This window comes from Callithrix jacchus, chromosome X (assembly GCF_049354715.1).
Source record: "Callithrix jacchus isolate 240 chromosome X, calJac240_pri, whole genome shotgun sequence".
Taxonomy (NCBI): domain Eukaryota; kingdom Metazoa; phylum Chordata; class Mammalia; order Primates; family Cebidae; genus Callithrix; species Callithrix jacchus.
This window is the reverse complement of record NC_133524.1, coordinates 120,585,020-120,603,106: the sequence shown is the minus strand read 5'-3', so window position 1 is coordinate 120,603,106 and position 18,087 is coordinate 120,585,020. Positions and strand designations below refer to the sequence as shown.

At 34.6% G+C, this 18,087-nt stretch overlaps 1 protein-coding gene across 3 annotated transcripts in view; it reads left to right on the top strand.

The window, feature by feature from the left end:
- TENM1 (teneurin transmembrane protein 1) overlaps positions 1–18,087 on the top strand; it is an 801,721-nt gene that overhangs the window by 327,921 nt on the left and 455,713 nt on the right. For all 3 annotated transcript variants that reach the window (XM_078363019.1, XM_054251187.2, XM_054251185.2), the window contains exon 6: positions 7,054–7,170. In XM_078363019.1, the coding sequence (XP_078219145.1) occupies positions 7,054–7,170 (117 nt within the window). The remainder of the gene's footprint in view (positions 1–7,053; positions 7,171–18,087) is intronic.

Sequence of the window (18,087 nt, the reverse complement as noted above, 5' to 3'; positions counted from 1 at the left end):
AATAGCATAATTAGACAGTGTCATAGGCAAATTTTGCTACATCTTTAAGGAACACATTATTTCAATGCTACCTATATGTTTTGAGAACATAATTAAATGAAACCTTCCAAATTTTTTAAAGATTTTTTTGGAAACAAAAAATAATTGATATCTAAAAGTGAAAAAGAAAGTATGAAATAAATCTACAAATCAATTTTACTTGTGAATAGTGATGCGAAATTCTTAAATAAAATCCTAGCAGACAGGGTTCAGCAATATAATAAAAGAATAATACACTACAAGTAAGTACAGTTTATACTAAAAATGCAAGGATTATTCAATATTAAGAACTCTGTTACTCTAACATACAATATGAGTATATGAATATAGATAAACCATATTTTAAAACCTTCAGAGATTTTCAAAAGGGTTTTGATAAAAATCAACATTTCACAAACATGTAGTATTAATTATGTGCCAAACATTGTTCTAAGTGTTTTACATATATTGAGTTTAATCCTCACAACCACTCCATAACTGAGGTACAAATGATATTCCCGTTTCCAATGAGAAAACTGAGGCACAATAAGGATAAAATAATTTGGCTAGTAAGTGGTAAAGCCAGGATTTACACCAGGCATTTTGATCCTTGCATTTACCCACTATATTGTACTATTACGCATCAATTTTTGGTAAAACTACATACAAACATATATATTTTTTTTACAGTACATGAGATCATGTAAAATCAGAAAATCCAGTTTTATCTGAAGTGAGGAAGCACTAGAAGGATTTTTCTTCTCTTTTTGAGACAGTCTCACTCTGTTTCCCAGGTTGGAGTACAGTCACGAGATCATGGATTACTGCAGCTTTGACCTCCCGAGCTCAAGTGATCCTCCCACTTCAGCCTTCAAAGTAGCTGAGAATAAAGGTGCATGCCACCATACCATGGCTGTTTACAAAAATATTTTGTAGAGAATGGGTCTCCCCTATGTTTACCAGGATGCTGAACTCCTGGGATCAAGCCATTCTCCTATGTTGGCCACCCAAAGTGCAGGGATTATAAGCTAGTTAGGTACAAACTTGGCACACAAAATTAATAGTTTTCTTCCATAAAAACAATACTTATTTAGAAAATATAGTTGAATAAATGATTACAGTAGCAACAACAACAATCAAAATGCCTAAGAATAAACTAGCAAAAAGTGCAACACACACACACACACACACACACACACACATTATAGTGCTATTGCAGAATATAGAAAAGAACATAAGTAAGTAGAAAGCCATACTTTTTTCTTGAATAAGTCTCAGAACCATAGAAATTCCTCTTAATCTATCATTTTAACATGCCTTCAATGACAACATATCAATTGATCTTGTAAAAAGCCTAACATGTGGGCTCTAATATTCAACTGGAAAAAACAAACATGTAAGAATACTTTGAAAATATATGGGGAAAAACATAATAAAATAACGATAGATTTGCCAGATATTAAAATATATTTTAGTTCATTGTAAATAAATTAGTGGGATGCTATCATATGAATAAACAAAGTGTTAAGATGGAAGAAGACTGGAAATGGTTCCAAATACAAATAGGAGTAGAGTATATGATAAAGATGACCTTTCGAATAAGTCTGGAAGACATGAATTGTTTATGAAAAGTGTTGAGACAATTATATAGCCATCTAGAAAACAATAAAGTTGCTTCCCTCCCTACTTCACTCCCTATTCCAGAATAAATTCTAGATGATTCAGAATTAAATGTGAAAATAAGTACAATAAAGCACTATGGGAGAATTTCTTCCAAGCTTAACATGGGAAAACCTTTTCTAGATACAGCACAAAAAAAGCTGGAATCCATAAACAAAACCTGTTGTCAAATTGACTACACAAAATTATATACATATGTGTGTATATATATATATATATATATATTAAAAATATGTGTAGCACACAGAGACAAATAGCCAATTTCCTCCTATATAAAGAGTACTTATAATCAACAGGAAAAAAATCCCAATAACAAAATAGAAAAAAATTGATATATACCATAGAAAACAAAATGAGAATTGTCCTTGGACATATGAAAAAAAATGTTTAAACTCATAAGAGAAATGCATATTAAAACTGAACTAAGTTTTATCATTATCACCTATAATATTGACAATATAGTTAAAATTTTGTGACATACATTTTTGGCAAATGTGTATGAAATGTTGGTAATGGAAGTATCAATAGATACAGTATGAGAAGATATTTGACAGTATTTAGCAAAAAAATATTTATCTTCTTTGATCCAGCAATTTCTCTTCTTGAAATGTATCCTACAGATATTGAATGAGCAGAGTGATATGAAGATATTCACTTAGCACTGTTTGAAATATTAAAAAATCAGTGATATAAATCAAGATGTTTATCAATTGGAAGTTACTTGAAAGTTTTATGGTATGTTCATGCAGTGGAATACTCTGCAGCCTTAAAGAGAGTAAGACATAAGCAGGAAGAGAAGTCGGATGGCTCAGGGGGAATCGCACAGGGGGGTTAAACTGCACTGACACTATTTGTATATGCATTTATTCATAATATTTTATTAAGCTAGGTAATGGGGTACATGGGTGGTTATAATATTGCTCTTCTTACCCTTTTATGGGTGTCTGAAATTTTAAAAATAAATCTAGCACAAACAAAATAAGACAACTCTATAATTATTGAAGTGGAGCAGTCTTCAAGATGCATCATTAAACAAAAGCCACAGAGTTTGAATCATTGTTTATAGTAGTGGATTTTCTTGTCTATGACCCAGTTGAGGAAATATATTTTACATTCTAACCCAGTTTACAGTGAATCCATAAATAAAAGCCAAAAACAAAAATTTCATAAGACAATATCTACCCTTACTATGAAACAACGTGCTCTGACATTTTCTCTTCTTTTCTATTCCATTTCATGTCTTTGTAATGTTAGTTGTGAGCCAGGAAATTCATTTTATACCTAATAGGTCACAACCTGAAGTTTGAAAATGGTGATGTCCAGTATACTACATTTTACGTGAGATTTTTAATGAAGCTATATTCTTTCATGCTTGCATAATCATATAATTTCTTTGGACATATTCACAATAAATGAATAATTTTGATTGCACTTGTGGAGGGGAACTGAGTGGCTGTGGGACGAGAATTGGAGGGAGATTTTTTTTCCTGAATGCTTTTGTCCAATTTGAACTTTGATAATGTGCTATTGAATTTTTTAATTTAACATAATTTTTCAAAATAAATAAAAGGAAAATGATGTAATATGTGAATGAATCCAATTCACTTGCTTTCTTGGTCACTTTTTAAAATAGCCAATGCTTGCTGCTTAAAGGGCTCCTTCCAATGCTTTAAATTTTAAATTTAATACTTTAAAATTTCTTTAAATTTAATACTTTAAAATTTCTTTAAAGTCGTTTTGCATGTGTGTATTCCTTCTAAAAATAAAGTGGGAAACAAACCTATTAGACTAAGAATAGTATTTGCTGTTTATATTACTGTTATGTCACCTGCTCATATTGATTGTCCTCATGAAATGACAGTCCCATGTGTAGAATGGATATACTTTTTTGTTTACTTGAAACAGCTATGCTTGGAGATCAAGTTTCTGTCTTACAGAGGAAGCAAAGCATGGAAGTATTGTTATCTAGTGGACAAGCAGTTTTATGTTTCAAAATTGTTTGCCAAAATTAGTAGCAGTAGCAAAACAATAAGGTAACTGCAAATTTCAAACTTTTCATATTAATATACACCATGCTATTTTCCTTTGAAACCAAAAATTTGTATCTTTCATTTAACAATTTCAACAGTGTACACATCATTTTGTTTCCATGAACAAATGATTATTATGCTAAATGGTTGATTTTAAATAGAGTTTCCTTATTCACCAAAGTTTATACTTTTAACTTTTTGTTTTCAATTGGAAATTTCTGCTTAACCAATTTTCACTTATTTTGATGTTTGTAAGTGCAAAACTAGTTTATTGATAAAAATTATCTTTTATTTTCATTGTTCCTTGGCAAGTTTATTCTTGCTGAAATAATTCTTCTGAAGTTGGAGAGATTGTGTAGCCTGCACAAAAATTCTGTGTAATTGTTTAATCCATTTTACTATGAGACAATTATTTCACATTTTACTTGTGCCACATGTTTTATAAGCCTAGGTTACTAGTGCTAAAAAAGGACCAAAACAAAATTAGAATAAAACTGAGGCCATGTCCCATTCCATGAAGAAATTCTGAGTTCTCTACACTGTCTTTACCAGGGTTACAGAATATCATGCCTTCTTAGTTTTCCTGTTATGTCCGTGGTCACTTCTCTGTCTCATTTGCTGAGTCTTTTTCTTCTCTCTAACCTTGAACGTTGGTGTGTACCAGTGCTCAGCTTTGTCTTCAAGTCTTCACCATTTGTACCTACTCAGTGATCTCTTATAGTCATGAGGCTTAAACCAACTAATACAGTAATGACTCTCAAGTTTGTTTCTCAGCCAAGACTTCTCTTCTGACATCCATTTTTAATTACTTACTTGGTAATTTCATTTGGATGTCTAATAGATGTCTTAGACTCAACTTGCCCCAAACTAAACTTCTGATCTTTCCCTCCCACCCAAAACTTGTTCCTCTTTCATACTTCCCCATCAGTTGATGGAAGCTCCATCCTACCACTTGCTCAAGTCAAAAACCTTGGAGTCATCCTGAAAGCTCTCTTCCCTGCAATACCTTATATCCACTGTATTACCAAACTCTGTTCACTGCACCACCAGCTCCACTGCTACCACCCTTGTGCAAGCTACCATCATCTCTTCCTCTGGGTTAAATCAAACAGCCTCCAAACAGAACTTTATGCTTCTCAGAGTGATATTTTTAAAATGTTTTCTTGTTACGGGTTAGTATCCTTTTCTTTCAGAATGGTATCATAGAAATACAAAGTAGAATAGTGGTTATCACAGACTGAACAGAAGAGGGGGAAGGGGGAAAACGGAGAGGCTCGTCAATGGGTACAAAGTTAGAATTAAATAGGAAAAATAAAATCTGGTGTTCTCTTGCACTGTAGGGGGACCATAGCTAGATAAGAAAAATGTATTGCATATTTCAAGATAACTAGAATAGAGGATCTTGAAAGTTATCACTACAAAAAAAGATGAAGGTTTGAGATTATGAACATGCCAACTATCCTGATTTGATCATTATACAAAGTATGCATGTATTGAAACATCACACTATCCTATAAACATGAATTATAATGTGTCAACTATTTAAAAATAATAAAATAACAAACCAAACATGAATTGACTCTGCTAAAAATATTGCAAGTGGCTTCTCATTTCACTCAGAGTAGAATATTTACAGAGACCTAAAATGCCCACCATGATCTAGCTCCCTTACCTCACCTCCTTCTACATTTTTTCTTACTCTGCAGCATTGACCCTGACATCTTTGTTAATCTCCAAAATATATATGTATGTATATATTTGTGGCACACTTCTGCCTTAGGTACTTCACTGTAGCTGACTCCTCTACTTGGAATCTTCTTCCTCCAAATATTGCATGTTTTCATTCTCACACCTCCTTCAGGCTTTTGCTTAAATGTCTCCTTCTCACTGAGGTCTACTTTGCACCCTAATCGCTGAACTCTCAATACCTTTACCCTTTACCCTGCTCTACCTTTTCTTTATTTCCATAGCGTGTACCAACCTCTATATAATTTACTTATGTACTATGGTTATTGTTTATTGTCTGTTTCCATCTACATGAATTGTAAGTTCTATGAGGACTAGGATCCTTGTGTGTTTTGTTCACTGAAGTCCTTAAAGGCCCTAGAATAGTTTCTAGGACTTAGCAGGTGTTCAACAAGTACTTTTGAAAGAATAAATATAGAATGTAACTTTTGGTATATAATTTGTCTAAGTCTTTGCACAGAACTGAGTAACTGTTTTTGATTGATATGAACTAATATTTCTTGCACAATTAATATTTTTATTTTTATTTTGGGGGTACATATTAGGTAGGTGTGTATATTTAGAGGGTACATGAGATGTTTTGATACAGGTATGCAATGTGAAATAAGTACATCATGAAGAATGGGATATGCATACCCTCAAGCATATATCCTTTGAGTTACAAACAATCCAATTACACTCTTAAGTTATTTTAATATGTACAGTTATTATTGACTATGGTCACCCTGTTGTGCTATCAAATAGTAGGTCTCATTCCTTCTTTCTATTTTTGTACCCTTAACGACCCCCAGCTCACCCCCACCGCCCCCTACTACCCTTCCCATCTTCTGATAGCCATTCCTCTACTCTCTATGTCCATGAGTTCAATTATTTTGATTTTTAGATCCTGCAAATAAGTGAGAAGATGCAATGCTTGTCTTTCTGTGCCTGGCTTATTTCACTTAACCTAATGATCTCCAGTTCCATCCATGTTGTTGCAAATAGCTGGATCTCTTTCTTTTTTATGGTTGGATAGTACTCCACGGTGTATATGTACCATATTTCTTTATTCATTCTCCTGTTGATAGACACTTAGGTTGCTTCAATGTTTTACCTATTGTAAACACTGCTGCAACAAAAACAGGTGTGCAGATATCTCTTCTATATGATGATTTCCTTTCTTTTAATTATACTATACTATATAATATATAATCAACAGTGGGATTACTGGGTCATATGGTAGCTCAATGTTTAGGTTTTTGAAGAACCTCCAAACCATTCTCCGTAGTCGTTGTGCTATTTTATATTCTCACAAACAGTGTGCAAATGTTACCTTTTCTCCACATTCTTGCCAGCATTTGTTATTGCCTGTCTTTTGGATAAAAGCTGTTTTTGCTAGGGTGAGATTATATCTTTTTTCTTTTCTTGAAACAGGATCTTGCTCTGTGGCCCGGGCTAGAGTACAGTGGCATGACCTCGGCTCACTGTAACCTCTGCCTCCCAGGTTCTACCAATTCTCATGCCTCAGCTTCTAGAGTAGTTGGGATTATAGACGCATGTCACTATACCTGACTAATATTTTGTATTTTGTTTTTGGTAGAGACAGTGTTTCACCATGTTGGCCAGGCTGGTCTTGAACTCCTGACATCAAGTGATCTGCCCGCCCCAGCCTCCCAAAGTGCTGGGATTACAAGCATGAGCCACCGCACCCAACCAGGTGAGATTACATCTAACTGTAGTTTTGATTTGCATTTCTCTGATGATTAATGATGCTGAGCACCTTTTCATATGCCTGTTTGCCATTTGTATGTTTGCACTTGAGATATCTCTATTCAAATCTTTTTCCCATGTTTTGATTGGATGATTAGTTTTCTTTCTATAGAGTTGTTTGAGCTTCTTATACATTCTGGTTATTAATCCTGTGTGAGATGAGTACTTTGCAAATATTTTCTCCCATTTCGTGGGTTGTCTTTTCACTTTGTTGATTGTATCCTTTACTGTACAGAAGCTTTTTAACTTGATGTAGTCCAGTTTTCCCATTTTTGCTGTGGTTGAATCTATTTTGTCTGATATAAGTATAGCAAATCCTGCTCTCTTTCTGGTTTTCATTGGCATAGAATATATTTTTCAATTCCTTTATTTTCAATCTATGTGTGTCTTTACAGGAAAAGTTTTTATTGTAGGCAACAGATCAATATTTTTTTCACCCTTTCATCAAGTCTATATCTTTTGATTGGAGAGTTTAGCCCATTTATATTCAGTTATTATTGATAAGTAAGGACTTACTACTGCTATTTTGTTATTTGTTTTTTAGTTTTTATGTGGTCTTCTCTTTCTTCTTTCCTTTCTGTCTTCTTCTAGTGAAGATGATATCCTCTGGTGATATGAGTTATTACCTTGCTTTTTATTTTATGTGCATTCATTGTATGTTTTTGGTTTGAGGTTACTGTGAGGCTTGCAAACCTGATAACAATTCAACACTATTTGCAAAAACTCTAAAACAACCAAAATGAAAAATAATAAAAACCCTATATGTTAACTTTGTCCCTCTGCTCTTTAACTTTTTGTTGTTTCTATTTATATCTTATTGTACTTACTATGTCTTGAAAAGTTGTTGTAGTTATTATTTTTGATTGGTTCATTATTTAGTCTTTCTACTTAGAATAAGAGTAGTTTACACACCACAGTTACAGTGTTACAATGTTTTGCATTTTTCTATGTACTCACTATTACCAGTGAGATTTGTGCCTTCAGGTCATTATTTCTCATTAATGTCCTCTTCTTTATGATTAAAGTACTCCCTTTAGCATTTCTTATAGAACAGGTCTGGTATTGATTAAATCCCTCAGGTTTCATTAGTCTGGGAAAGTCTTTATTTCTCCTTCATGCTTGAAGGATGTTTTTACTGAATATACTATTCTATGGTAAACTTTTTTTTTCCTTTAGCACTTTAAATATGTCATGCCATTTTCTCCTGACCTGTACAGTTTCCATTGAAAAGTCTGCTGCCAGACGTATTGAAGTTTCATTGTATGTTGTGTTTTCCTTTTCTCTTTTAGGATCCTTTCTTTTTCCCTTGACCTTTGAGAGTTGGATCATTGTTAATAAATGCTTTGCGGTAGTCTTCTTTGAGTTAAATCTGCTTGGTGTTCTATAATCTTCTTGTACTTGGATATTGATATATTTCTATAGGCTTGGGAGGTTCTCTATTATTATCCCTTTGAATAAACTTTCTACCCCTGTATCTTTCTCTACCTCCTCTTTAAGGCCTATAACTCTTAGATTTGCCCATTTAAGGCTATTTTCTAGATCCTTTAGTCATGCTTTATTGTTTTTGTTTTTGTTTTGCCTCCTCTGACTATATTTTCAAGAAGACTGTCTTCAGCCTCACCAATTCTTTCTTCTGTTTGATCCATTCTGCTATTAGACTCTGAAACATTCTTCAGTTTTTCAGCTCCAGAATTTGTTTGACTCTTTTGAATTATTCCAATCTCTTTGTTCAGTTTGACTGATATAATTTTGAATTCCTTCTTTTTGTTATCCTGAATTTCTTTGAGTTTCCTCCACACAGCTATTTTGAATCCTCTGTCTGAAAGGTCACAGATCTGTTTCTCCAGGATTGTGCCCTGGTACCTTATTTAGTTAATTTGATGAGGCCATGTTTTCCTAGATACTGTTGATGCTAATAGATATTCTTTGTTGTCTGGGCATTGAAGAGTTAGGTGTTTATTATAGTCTTCACTGCCTGGGCTTATTTGTAGCCATCCTTCTTGGGATGGCTTTCCAGACATTTGAAAGGACTTGGGTGTTATGTTATATACTTTAGGGGGTATTCCAAGCCCAGTAATACTGTGGTTCTTGCAGACTTGCAGAGGTACCACTTTGATAGTCTTGGACAAGATCTGGGAGAGTTCTCTGGATTATCAAGCAGAGACTCTTGTTTTCTTCCCTTACTTTCTCCCAAAGAAACTTAGTATATCTCTCTGTTCTAAACCACATGAAGCTGGGAATGGAGTGACACAAGTACCTCTGTGGCCACCACCGCTAGGACTGTGCTGTTTCAGACCTAATGCCAGCACAACACTGGTTTTACCCAAGGCTGGCTTTAACTATTCCCTGGCTACTACCTATGTTTGCTCAAGACCTGGGGAGCTCTATAATCAGCTGGTGACTAAGCCAGCCAGCCCTATGTCCTTCCCTTCAGGGCAGCAAGGTCCAGAAGTGTTGTCCAGAAGTCAGAGACTAGAAGTAGAAAGCCTTTGAAGATTACCTTGTGTTCTATTGTATTGTAGCTGAGCTAGTACTCAAAACACAAAAGACAATCCCTCCTGCTTTTCTTTCCCCTTTCAAAAGGCAGAGGAACCTCAACTGGTAGTTAGGGCCACCACAGACCACAGGGAGTAGTACCAGACTACTGCTGATGTTCCTTTAAGCCACAGGGTCTTTTAAGTCAGCTTTTTGTGAATACTGCCTGGCCTGGGACTCAACCTTTAGAGCAGTGGGCTCCCCTCTGGCCTAGGGCAGGTCCAGAAATGCTATCCAATAGTCAAATCCTAGAATTGGGAATCCCAAGAGCCCACTTGGTGTTCTAGCCCCACTTCACCATGCTGGTACATAAGGTGCAAGACAATGTCCCCTTTGCTCTTCCCTCTGCTTTTCTCAAGCAGAAGTTTTGCCCCATTGCCACCACAGCTGATCATGTGCTGAGTCTCATCTAAAACCAGCAAGTCTCAGAGGCTCACTCAAGGCTTTTGATGGGTATCACTGCTTGTTATTCAGGGCCCAAAGGCTCTTCAATTAGCAATGATGAATGCTGACAGGACTGGGTGCTTTCCTTCAAGGCAGTAGGTTCCCTTCATGCCCAGGGTTTGTCCAATAATGTAATCTGGGAGCTAGGGCCTGGAACAGGGGCCTCATGACTCTGACCTAATCCTGCCTATCTTGCCTTGGGTAAGCTGGAATCCAAGATGCAAGACAAAGGCCTCTTCATTATTTCCTCTCCTCCCCTCAAGCAGAAGGAAGTGGTCTCTTTCGGAGCAGAGATCTGTGCAGCCGTGGGTTATAGGAGGTGGGCTGCTAACACTCCCTTGGCTGCCCCAGCCGGTGTCTCAAAGTATGTTACATGCCCCTCCCAGTCCACTGTCTCTAGGCCTACTTCAGCACTAGGACTCACCCAAGAGTTGCAGTCCTTATGGCCTATATTGCCTTTCAAGTTTACTTGGAGGCACAGAATGCTGTAGTGCTCAGTGGTGAGGTTTGCAGGCACTCAAGTTTGGACCTCTAAGATCAGAGATTCCCTCTCTGGCTAGGATGGTTTAAATGCTCCTTCTGTAGGTGGGTGTCTGCTGAGTTTGGTCGGGTTATCCTTTCTGCTCCAACAGTTCAGCACTGATTTCAATGTCTCATAATTGCTGTGTTCTTCATCCCCTAGTGCTCAGAATTACTCTCTACATCACACAGCTGCTGCCAAGGGTAGTAGGGGGAGGGGACCATTGGTAATTCAGGACTATTTTTTTAATCTCCAGTACTTCTTTCAGCAATGTGAAGTTACAGCCAGACACTATGAGTGCTCACCTGATTTTTGGTTCTTATGAAGGTGTTTTTTTATGTAGATAGTTGTTAACTTGGTGGTTTGGTGGGAGGCAATGGGTGGAGCTTTATATTTGCTTCCTCCACATCCTCCCCCTGTTTCTTGCACAATTGATTTTTAAAGGCTTTGTTTATATATATATAAACCAGTTTGGTTTCTGAAAGACTTGGTCAATCAGCTCAATAAAGTCGGTAGTTTTAAAACTCTTAAGTTAATAGTTCAATTAGTCAGACCTATTTGCTGGTTTCCTGAATTTGTTTTGTTTTAGTTTATGATGGCTATACTAGTCCTTTTGGTAATATATTCAAGCCAATTTGTGCATGGAGAAATAGTTGCTACTGAGATGCCAAATCAATACATGTAGACATAACCAAATTCAATCACAATCAAATGAGTGTTGTAGAAGAACTTTATGCTCAGCATAGTTCATTTTAAGACAAAGAAATAGCAAATACCAATTGATTGAGTGTCCATAAATAAATAAATAAGCACATGCATGTATTGTTTTGAGTGATTTATGAAAATAAGCAAGTTGATCAAAATTGTCAAATAGGTTGATTCATGTAAGACATTGCCTGAATTAATATGTTGTCTGACTGAATTGCCTAGTAATTCCAGTAAAAACTATTGAACCTTTAGTTTATGAAGATGTAATCATATTTTATCGAATAATGCATCAATTGATTTCTTAGAAAGCATTCCAGTTAGAATTGATCAATCAGTCCCATCAAAATTTTTAATAAATGTGGATCTATAGGATAGTCACACCTAATGTAAGACTAAAATAAGAAACTATAAGGTGTTAAAGTGAGGTTTTACTAATTCTGAATCATGTCACAGTTTGAGGAAATACCTGTAGAGGTTGAAAAGAATGGCAATTGAAAGTTCGACACTTCAGCCTTGAAAGAATCATAAACCCATAAACTCATGATATTTTTACCAGTCCTGCCATACTTATTTGGAGTCAAAACAATGAAACAGCTGACATTTAGGTACCCCAGGAAGTAAAAACAAAACATAACAGAACAAAACAAAAACAACCAGAAAAATAGAAAGACAAAAAAGGGAAATAGACAATGCTAGCTCCATGGATTAAGTACCTGATACATTTTTACTTGCCCTCAATACATAAATTATTTTAAACTTTAGTTGTTTTGGTTTATTTCTGGGTCTTATAGGATACTGTTTGCTCATTTGTATAACTTGTATAGGGAGAAGTAAGGATTTGGGAAGTAATTTTATCTTGTGGCTCAGTGTAGTTTTGTCCCTAAGCTCTGTCATTTGTATATCAAACTAATGCTGTCATTTTTTATCAGCTTCAGCCACAAGAAGGTTTATCAAGATGTTTCTGTTATACTTCTCGTTTCTAAGCAGCTGCCTAGAACTGGAGTCACGAGTCTGCTAAATTGGGCAGGCATTTGGAACTTTTCTTTTTAATCACGTTCTCCCAAGAACCATAATTTTATAAAAAGAAATTAGCCCAAGGTAAATCTCAGGAGAAAAGTGGTTTTCTCTAATAACTCGCCTCCAATGCAGGGGTTGGTCTTTACCCACAAGAACTAGAAATAATAATTTGGACATATTTTCTTGTACCTTATACTTTGGGCCTGGGACACTTAAAATAAAGAAATATCTTGCTTTCCAACAAGTTGGGTTTCAGTTGTTCCAGATTGAATTAGTGTAAATAAAATAGAAAAAAGGACCCTAGCAAATCAATACTGCATTGGTAGTAAACTGGAAAATACTGACAAATTATCCTTTTAGGCCTTAGCAAGGTTTAATCTAAACATCGTTTTCTCCTGACAGCATGAAAGAGAAGAGAGTAATTTATTACACCATCCTGATATGGATGAGAAAAGACTGCTGCGTGTTCTTCACTGTTCTGGCTCTTTCCTTCTTTATGCCAGTTCAATTTTTGTTTTGCTCCAGAAAAACATTCTCCAATAATATGCTTACAGATCTTGTAACTTTAATGCTATAGCACTACTCTCTTATCATGGTACATTTGAGAACTTGCCAGCTGGCATAACAATGTGGATTGTTAAGTGCTCTGTTGAGATTCAGGTGTCTATCTCTCATTACATACATGTGGTATATTCCTAAAGTGCTGTATGCGAATAATTTTATAGCTTTGCCTAATGTGTGAGATCACCATCTAAAGGAGTCTTTTAGAAAATCTTGTCACATTATAATGTGAATAGTTATCCTGCCCCTAAATTTCATGATTCTCGTAACTCGAGATTTCTGCTCGTTGGGTTTATTTAAGGTGACTCCTCTCTCTCATTCAATTAAAGCTTACTACTCATTTATAGGAAAGGGGAAATTTGTGTTTACCGAAAGAAAAATATTTAGCATTATTTCTTTCCTAATTTCCTGTGGTTTTTATTTTATCAAATAACTCTTATTCCATGTGATAGGTGTGTAATACAAATATGTGAAATATGTCTCACAAATATTAGGTCAGCAATTTGTTCATTTTTTGTTAAATAAATTGGTCATGTTAAATGTCACATTTTCCAACGTGGATATGACAAAATAGCATTTTTAATTAACCCAAGAGGGTTATGGACATAAGATAACCAAATACTTGCTCCAGGCAGGATCCTTTCTCAAGGCACTGCATTATGAATATTATTTAAATTACTGATTATTTTGATCCCATGTATTTTGCAAAACCTAAAGTCTTATTAAATTATCACTACACTTCAACAGTTATCAGGGTAAAAAAGAAATGAACCTCAATCATTTTTAACACATTTTGAGAATAGCATATATATTAAATAGCAATAAATGTTTTCCTACATATTGTTCCCCATACCAAATACAAGCCTTAATATGTTTAATTGCTTATCTAGACCCAAAAAATATTTAAATTCCCAGGTACCTCTAGCCAAAAGATAAGAACATTAAATTGAAATGGTTGATATATTTACAAAAGGAGGACTTTTTCTAAGAAATTCAGTTAAACTCAGTTCCACTGATTCAGAAGAGGAAGGAATTTCTTCTTGAAAACATTTTCTAAAAGAGCAAAATTTATTCTAAATCTATGATTGGGACTATTAAATGTAAATGTTGCAATCTTAATCATCTATAGACCAAGCCATCATGGCAAGATTTCCCTGCACACATTAGCAGCATGTTTCATATGCCAGTGAGTTAAAAAAAAGAAAAGAATCACTTGATGCCTTAAAAATAATTAACTGAAATATTTTAATTTGCTTGCTTCGGATATTGTATGAAATATCATTACTGTTTTGTGAGACTTTTTAGGTTACTAAACATTTTAAAATTCATTCTGGGAAGAAGGCTCTTTAATAGGAGAGAGACAGCGAGAAGATGTGGGGAATATAAGAATTACAAATGTGCTCACAGGACTTCTACTTAGCAGCTTGCTTACTTGGACCTAATGATACTGATAAAAGTAATTCTGATGGCATCATTAGTCTATCTTTATATAGACTAATACAAATATTGATCAATTGACCAGAATAAGATCAATATTTTTCCCCAGTTGTTGAGACAGCCAATCGCCCTGGGTTTGATTGGATCACTGAATGGTCAATTCAATTCTTTAGTTAAGATTACTGAAATAAACCACACTGAGAGAAACCAAATGCAAGTTAGGTAGTGGGCAAGTGCCAAGTAGTGGAAGAATTCTATAAGAGCAAGCTCATCAAATGATTTCTTCAAGTCATTATTCATGTCCAGAATTGATTCAGTGAGTAAAGTCATTTGAAGGGTCTGGAAGATATAAAGTCAAAAAGAATGCTCTTTAAAATTTAAAGTAAAAACATTTGTTAGCATTTATTAGAATTTCTTTCAAAACTAGAATTTTTTATTGTACAAACATTTGTCAAAGGACTGAGAATCCAGAAATAAATAATTAGACATTTTTCTTGACCTTGAGAAGTTCATAATCAGTGGTCAGAGTGAGGGAGTAGACATATAAATAGATAATTATGGTGCAATGTAGTAAGCCCTGTAATAGATATATGTAAAATGCATGCATTGGAAGTGCAAAGAAAATAAGCTGGAGAAATCTAGGAGGACTTCACACAGAATGTGATATTTGAATTTTATCTTGAAGTATGGATATGAATATTTTGTCTTTTTCTTTATTTTCTTCTTTATTTGTATGTGCGCACACATGCACGTGCATTAGTGTGTATATCAGTTACTATCCTTTCATTTGTGAGAATCTAGGAAAAGGTGAATATTTGATTGCTTCTGGTTTTGGGTTTTTTTTAACAACTTTATTGAGATAGCGTTCACACACCATACAATTCACTCATTTAAAGTGTAAAATTAAATGGTTTTTATTATAGTCACAGAGTGCTGCAACTATCACCACAGTCAATTTTAGAACATTTTCATCACCTCACAAAAACCCTTTACACTCAGCTATGATCTTCCTACTTCCTTATCCCTCAACTCTAAGTGGCACTAATCTACATTTTGTCTCTATAGATTTGCATATTCTGGAGATGTCATACAAATTAAATCATATAATATTTTTCAATTTGTGTCTGGCTTTTATCGCTTTGCATGTTTTCAAAATTTTTCTAAGTCATAATATATATAGTTAAATTCCTTTTAATTGCCATATAATTGCCCATTGTGTGGATATACCTACCACATGTGTTTATTCATTCACCAATTGATGGACATTTGGATTGTTTCCACTTTTTCCCTTCTGATTTCACAGAGAGTGTTCTATTCGATTTCCTTTTATTTTCTAATGTCCCATCTTGTCAATTTTTTTATCATCTTGGATAAAAATTATTTTTCCCAGCTGATAATTATCTGTTCTACTGAGAATAAGATAAATATGGTTTTCCCTCAGATGAAAATAATCTGATCATATCTGTGGTCCTAAGGAAAATGTTTCTCTATTGTCTGTGAGCTGTAGAGGTAGCTCATAAGACAGTGACTTCCAACCCTTTTATGGCCATGGCTCATAATGAAAAATACATTTTTCGTCACAACCCAGTACATACATGATTTGTGTGTATGTATTAAACTAAAGTTTTGTAAAACAGTGCTTATGCTTACTATATGCAATGCACTGTGATAGGCTATCCTATTCTAGTTTATCCTAACCTTTTCTGTTCTATTCTACCCTATCCTAATCTACCCTGTCATATTATAGTCTTTTGTTTAAAATATACATTACATGATCCATACATTGATTTCACAACCCACTACCAGGTCATTATCTGAAATTTTGTTAACTTCAGATTTAAAATCTGAAGTTCTGTTATAGGAGAGAGACCAGGACACATTCTGTGTCCAGAAATATTCATCCTCATCTTTCTGAGGCAATGCCTAAAGAATGGTCTTTTATTGGTTGATACCCATCAAATGTTGGTCCTATGTTGACCCTTCCATTCTTAACCTACTGACTTTTAGAAGCAAAAGAATAATTACTGGTATAGTTCATCACCTTGGGAACAGTTCTTACTAACTGTGCTATGAATATTATTCCCTTCTCTTGGGAATTAACTTTCCTGCTATGACTCACAACATTTCTTTTGTACTAGGAATGTAAAATGTACCACTTAAATATAAGGCATTATAAGGAAATTAGGGCATTTTGATATAATGTTTAAGTTTTTTAATCTAATATTTTCATCTAATAGTTTAAGGTATTTTAATCTAATATATATCACTTAAATGGAAGACATTTTAAGGCATCTTTTAAAATACAGAGAGGACTCTTATGGGCCTGTCCCTCTGTATTTTAAAGGATACCTTAAGGTGACAAGATTTCTCTGGAGTGACAAGTCTCGGGGAGCATAAGCAAAATATTCCCTCCAGAGAGTGGTGGAATAACCTGATAGACAGTTCAGACTCATTTCTCATATGACTTGCTTCACTCAATTTGGCTTTAATAGCTTATACTCTAGAAGGAAGGATAATTGGCAGTCGGAATTGAATTGCCAGTGAATAAAATGTTATGTGTAGGACACAATATAATAATATTACATATGACAGTGACCTATTTTTTTAAACTGACACTCCCACCACCTTACACAATACTCCTTCATAGTTTCTAAATAGAAGGGTACTCTTACTCTCTTCCTATGATGATTTCATTGCTGACTTTCCTCTTTTTTCTCTTTCCACACTTCTCCACAAACACGTACAAGCTGGGAAAACTCCTCCAAAGTATCTTCCTACCTTCTATCCGCAAATCTTCCTTTCCTCTTGTCTTTATTTTTCCGCTTCCACAATCTCCCTGTCCCTTTTGTACTTGTGGCTGTCATTTCCAGAAGAATCTAAAATATACAATTGACAGGAAACACCAAACTGAATTAGAGAGATGGACAGAAACTTCAACTTTGCTTCTTTCCTCTTTATCTGTCACCCTGCACTTTCAGAGAACTAAATTGTAGATTGCAAAATGAAGACAGAGCAATAAATACAGGCAATGAAGGACTCAAAGAACCCTAAAAGGGAAGAAAGTGGAAGTAGTAGAACCTTTCTTGTTACACATATCGATTTTACTTATTCAAATGCCTTTCTTTTTCAAGTCTGTATTTCCAGCCTCGTTAATCATAAAAGCTCAATCAGGCACTCCATTTTAGTCTTTTCGTGTGTGGAATTATTATTGCCGTGGGTGGAGAATTTCATACAAAGTAGTGCATGTAAGTCATGCCCAATAATAGCTCAGAAAATTGGCTTTGTATATATACTTTGTAAATAGCAGATAATTTCCAAATCAGGTAAGAAAAGACAGAAAAGTCATAAATAAAAGTGTAGAATATGTTTCTGTAGTGAAGGCTTATCCTGATTTCAATTAAGAATTATTACTTCTGAAAGTAAATACAAAAAAAGCTTAGATCCCTGTTGTTAAATGCAAAATATATGGAAGTTAAATGCAAAATCACAGACCTATGAAATGCCAAATATACTTGCACTTATTCGTGAGCACTAATAACTTTAATTAAGCCAGAGCATCTCAAAATAACAATAATGAAAATTACATAGGTAATGAGACTATAAACTGGACTTGAATAAATCATTTTGTTTTCTTTAGAGAAT